The 6285-nt window shown below is 45.1% G+C and overlaps 1 protein-coding gene across 1 annotated transcript in view; it reads right to left on the bottom strand.

The window, feature by feature from the left end:
• Nucleotides 1-677, bottom strand: part of LOC144496864 (CD48 antigen-like) — a 40073-nt gene extending 39396 nt beyond the window's left edge. Inside the window, exon 1 of the mRNA XM_078217433.1 lies at nt 363-677. Within this exon, the coding sequence (XP_078073559.1) occupies nt 363-411 (49 nt within the window). The 5' untranslated portion in view covers nt 412-677. The remainder of the gene's footprint in view (nt 1-362) is intronic.
• Nucleotides 678-6285: the final 5608 nt, after the last annotated feature.

Consider the following 6285-nt stretch of genomic DNA (forward strand, 5'->3'; position numbering starts at 1 on the left):
AAATTTCCTCCACGATTAGAAAAAACAGAAGTGGTTGCTTGATGAATATAAAGGACCCGAATATCATTGCAAAAAGGGCCATCACACAAAAAATGTTTGTAATGATTTCGCAGATGTATGAATAAAGTACATTTTGAAATAAAACAAAAAAGGCACTTTGCCCAGGAGAGCGCCAGTATTTGGAGGTGACGCTGCAAACAGCGCGCGGGGCGGACAGGAAGCTCGAGCTCCACGGCCAACCGCCATTTTGTTCACATTTTCAAACCCTTTTTTTTAAATAAACAACAACAACGGCCACCGCCCGGAATTCTCCGCTCTCCATCACTAAAAATAACACACTTTCTCCAAATTCAGCTCCTTACCTTCAGTGCAGGTTAAACCGATTCCCAGGAGGAGGCGGAGGTAAGACATCTCGGCAGGATCGCCCTTCCCGGCGGTTGCTCGGCCGCGGAGGTGAAAGCGGAGAGAGGGTTTGAACTTGTTCCAATATGACGGTTGCTGCCGTCTCCGAGTCTCCCCCTCTCCTCTCCCGGTTCATTCAGGGATGTGGAGCAGTGACCGAGAGCTCTCCTCCAACTCCCCCTACCCTCTCCCACCCTGAGTTTGATTGCGACAGACATTGCCATACAGAGCTCGGTGGCTACAATACAGCAAAGGCAAGAGGCGGGACTCTGCTCGGCACGAACTTGTCCTCCTTCCTTAAAAGGTACAAACAATGTGCTGAGCAGACAGGGGGCACTCAAATCCACCCTCTTGCTTGCTCGCTTCAAAAATCAAATTGAATCCAATTGACAGTCCCTCCACAAAAGTTTTAAGGTTTATTAGTGTCACAAGTAGGCTTACTTTAATACTACAATGAAGTTACTGTGAAAATCCCTTAAAGTTTATTTAATAGTATCAACAAGTACGCTTACATTAGCACTGCAATGAAGTTATTGTGAAAATCCCTTAGTTAAAGTTTATTTAATAGTGTCACAAGTCGGCTTACATTAACACTACAGTGAAGTTACTGTGAAAATTCCCTAGTTGCCACACTCCGGCGCCTGTTCACTGAGGGAGTTTTTTTTAAAAGCCTGACAATGCAGGAGGCCATTTGGCCCATCGAGCCTGCACCAACAACAATCCCACCCAGATCCATTCCTCATATCCCTATGTATTTACACTGCTAAACCCCCTGACACTAAGGGTCAATTCAGCATAGCCAATCCACCGAACCAACACATCTTTGGAGCGTAGGAGGAAACCAGAGCACCTGGAGGAAACCCACGCAGATATGGGAGAGAACATACAAATTCCACAGACACACACCCGAGACTGGAATTGAACCCGGGTGCCTGGTGCAGTGAGGCAGCAGTGCTAACCACTGTGACGCCCGCTTTATTTAGCATAGCCAATGCACCTAACCTTCCCATCTTTCAGACTGTGGGAGGAAACCCACGCAGACGTGGGGAGGGCATGCAAGCTCTGCACAGACAGTGACCCAACCGGGGCTTGAACCCGGATTCCTGGCAGTGTGAGGCAGATCCAAAGATGTGTGGGTTAGGTGGATTGGCCATGGTAAATTGACCTTTAGTGTCAGAGGTAAATACTGGGGGACATGGCCTGGGTAGGATTGTTGTTGGCGCAAGCCCAATGGACCGAATGGCTGCCTCTTGCAGGGATTCTGTGGGCGGCACAGTGGTACTGCTGCCTCACAATGCCAGAGACCCAGGTTGGTTCACTGTGTGTGTGGAGTCTGCACGTTCTCCCCCTGTCTGCATGGGTTTCCTTCGGGTGCTGGGGTTTCCTCCCACAGTCTGAAAGATGTGCTGGCCATGCTAAATTCTCCCTCAGTGTGCAAGAACAGACACCGGAGTGTGGCGACTAGGGGATTTTCATAGTAACTTCATTACGGTGTTAATGTCAGCCTACTTGTGACACTAAGAATCATAGAATAGAATCATTAAGTTTATTTATAAGATCCAAGCTGACAAGGTAAGACATCTGCACCCTGATCTTGGGCTTGGTCTGATGCTCGATCAATGTTGGCGAAAAGATGTTGCATCTGACAGGTAGAGCTTGTTCCTTTAAGGACAGGGCGACACCACATAAACCATGATGTGACGGAAATGAAATGCTGGTATTCCAGGCAATTTCCGGAGAGAAAGAATTATTCCGATCAAGATGAGTCAGAGTTTTTGATAAAGAGAGAAGTGAGAGAGTTTATAAACCAGTGAAACTGGGAGAGGGCGGCACGGTAGCACAGTGGTTAGCACTGCTGCTTTATAGCTCCAGGGTCCCGGGTTCGATTCCCGGCTCGGGTCACTGTCTGTGTGGAGTTTGCACATTCTCCTCGTGTCTGCGTGGGTTTCCTCCGGGTGCTCCGGTTTCCTCCCACAGTCCAAAGATGTGCGGGTTAGGTTGATTGGCCAGGTTAAAAATTGTCCCTTAGAGTCCTGGGATGCGTAGGTTAGAGGGATTAGCGGGTAAAATATGTGGGGGTAGGGCCTGGGTGGGATTGTGGTCGGTGCAGACTCGATGGGCTGAATGGCCTCCTTCTGCACTGTAGGGTTTCTATGTTTTTTTCTATGTTTTCTAGGGCAGGAAGAACAAAATGTAACATCCACAATGGGATGGGGGAAGGAAAGATTAAATCCAAGAATATTGACAAAAAGAATGGTATGGGTATAGTTAGGAGAAGCAAAACTATTCAGATGTGACATTTGAACGGTCACATAGCAACCACCTGAATGCAAATGTAAAATGAGACAAAAAGAGAGCAAGATAGAGGTTCTTGAACTCAAATGTTCAATTGAGACGACTCAAGTTGAAAGATGAGAAGCTACTGCCACTTAAAACCATGCTGGAAAATCCCAGAACTTACAAGCAGAAATATAAAATGCAGCATAAGATTGCTGCACACAAAACCTTAGTATTGTCTCAAACTGAAGCATGCAGCAGCAGTTTGAAACCCTGCCAAGCTTGGAAACAACTAGTTTTTCTCACAAATAACATTTCATCTTCAATGACTGTGCTAGAATATCTAGTGTTGTGTCCACGCTTAAGTTTCTGGAGAGGCCCACATGACAATGAAGACAACTGAGCAGGCTTACAATGTTCCCCAAAGCAGTTCACCATGAAGTTACAATGATATTCCACCCATGTGTTAAACAAGTAATCCACTGAAAGAAATTTATATTATTTTATTTGAAGTTTATTTTTATTATTGTCACATGTAGGCTTACATGAACACTGCAATGAAATTACTGTGAAAATCCCCCAGTCGCCACACTCCGGGGCCTATTCGGGTAAACAGCGAGAATTCTTTAAAAATCCCTGCAGTGCAGGAGGAGGCCATTCGGCCCATTGATCCTGCACCGACAGCAATCCCACCCAGGGTCAATTACCCTTATTCCCACCTAATACCCCTGACAAAGGTGCAATTTAACACGGCCAATCAACATATCCTGCACATCTTTGGAATGTAGGAGGAAAACGGAGCACCCGGAGGAAACCCACGCAGACGCGGGGAGAACGTGCAAACTCCACACTGACACACACACCCAAGACTGGAGTTGAACTGGGTCCCTGGCGCAGTGATGCAGCAGTGCTAACCACTGTGCCACTGTGCAACCCCCCTTCATTTAGCATAGCCAATGCACCTAACCAGCATGTCGTTCGAACTGTGGGAGGAAACCGGAGCACCCAGAGCATGGGCTTTTGCCTCACATCAATTCTGGATGCTGACTGGCAGCAAGTCCCTGTAAAATAGTATGTTGTAAATAAACAGTAATTGTTCCATACCTAACAGGTGAGCCAAAGTTATTACTTTGGTGACGAGGATAAAAACATAGGGTGTCTGGTCTTCAGACTGTGAGTACTGCACCCATTGAGGTCAAAGTTAGGTTGCAAAATAGAAGTGTGCTGCCGGAAAAAATGCCTCTATTCGGTCAATTAGATCCATTTGATGCCTCCGTTAAGGATTGGATACAGTACATAAAATGTCTAGCTTATTATTTTATGACCAATGGGATAGAGTAGGAGGGAAAGAAGGCAGCAATACTTTGAGCGCATGTGAGACCCAGGTCTAATGAACAGCCTCACATCCCCAAAAGCACCTGATTCAAATTCATTCACGGAAATAGTGGATTTGGTGAAGGCACACTCTCATCCTAAGCTCTGAGTCATCCTGCAGCACTTAGTTTAATTCCATGGGGAGAGCACCAGGAGAGACCATTGCAGCCTACATTATGAAGCTAAGGCAAATTACAGAGCATTGCAACTTCAGGGCCACCCTGAGCAATATGCTGAGGGATCACTTAGTTTGTGGAGTCGATTGTTAGGCCATCCAGAGAAAGCAGAGACAGATGTCAATTTAAAAAGATGCTGGAGATAGCACTAGCGATGGAGATGCTAGGAAGGGCTCACTGGAGCTTCGGAGCATGCACAATAGTATGGTTAGGACAGGAAGCTGCAGTCAGCAGTGGTACCAAAAGTGACGATGCTAGTTTTAAACAGGAAGTAAATGTAGCAGCAAGCAGCGTTAGAAGCTTTAGGAGAGTGAACGCAACACCAAAGATTGAAGCAGAGAGTGTTACCAATGCAAGGGTAATCACTTCCCAGAAACTTGCAGGTTTAAGGAAGCAGAATGCTATTCAGGAAGGGGCACTGAGCCACCAATATAAAAGCAAGCCAAGCGTGCTAAGGGCAATAGAACAACATCACAAGTACATAGTGTAGAAGATTTCCCTCCAAATGATGAGTATTCATTCACTGAACAACATGAAAGTGGGTAAGGTAGTCCCCCCCACCCCCAGTCCCTCATCCTTGTGGTGCTTTTGGTTAATGGTAAACCTATAGAGATGGAAGTAGACACAGAAATGTACGCTACCATATTAGGGAAACACTCTTACAGGTATGTGCGAGAAGGAGTTCAATTTTTGGATTTAAGAAATACATCGGTAAAATTGGCAACCTGTATGGGAGAAGCCATCAAGATCATGGGTAGTACTATTGTAATAGTGAGATATCAGCAGCAATCTGCCCAACTCCCACTAATAGTTGTATCAATTTGAGAACCAAGTCTACTGGGCCTCGACTGGCTCAAAGAAATCAAGTTGGACAGAAATATTTCAGATAAAAGAAGGAGGCCTGCTAGAATTAATAAAGAAGTACAAAGATGTATTTTGTGATGAGCTAGGGAAAGTTAAGGGCCTGCAAGCAAAGATTGACGCAGACCCAGAGGCAGCCCCTTGGTTTTCCAGGGCCAGACCTATGCCTTGTTAGAAAAGGTAGAGACAGAATTGAAAAGATTAGAAGAACCGAGAATCATCTGACCAGTCCACACCTTTGGGGGCTGTAAGTTGATAATGAATCCAGCTGCCAAGCTAGACAAGTATCCCATTCCAAAGATGCAAGACTTGTACTCAAAGCTGGCCAGAGGCCAATCTTATGAAAATGTAGACATGAGCCTTGCTTATTAGCAGCTAGAGCTGGACGATGCTTCCTGAAATTATGTTACAATGAACACACACGTGTTTGTTTCAGTATATCTACCTGCCTTTTGGAGTGTCATCAGCTTGTGCCATATTCCAGAGAATGATGGAAGGTTTGTTAGATAGGTCACATGACAAAATAAAGCAATGCAGAGAGTGACGAGTTAATGCTTTGTTCCAGGATCCCTGAGGTAGAACTCAGGCAGAGTGCTCCGTGGTATTAATTTTAGCACCTCTTTAGGGAAGATACACTGTAACTGCTCATACACTGTGCTGTTTCAGCAGATCCCTGAACAATTAATTTGTTCTCAAATTTCTGGAGGAATTGTCCAACAGTAGGTCATCAAAGGCAAGAGCTATCTCTCCAAACACAGCTTTCATAGTCTGGATATATCAAAAGCACAGCACGCATACGGGTGATTGGAAACCAGTTGTATGACCCTTGCGTACCATCCCCTCTCCAACAACCAACATTGAGACAGTGAGGGGAGCACATTAATTGGAAAGTTGTGCAACATAGATCTGTCATTCAGTATTTAAAATCCATGGGCTAAAGAGTGGGAGTTCACAATTCACAGGTATTCAAGGTCACAATTTAAGGTAGCTCCTCGATTGTGGGCACACTTCCAGATGAAGGCATTTAAAACAATGCTCCTGGATTTAGTGGATGGTCCTTTTAGCGTCGAAAAAAAAGACAAAGGAAATTAAAATGTGTGCAAACAGCTGAAAAAAAGTTGATTCTTTCCTCTTATACACAAATGTAGAAACACAAATTTGTGATGATTGATGAATATTTGACTTCTCTATCGAA

The sequence above is a fragment of the Mustelus asterias genome, chromosome 8 (genome assembly GCF_964213995.1).
Source record: "Mustelus asterias chromosome 8, sMusAst1.hap1.1, whole genome shotgun sequence".
Lineage (NCBI taxonomy): Eukaryota > Metazoa > Chordata > Chondrichthyes > Carcharhiniformes > Triakidae > Mustelus > Mustelus asterias.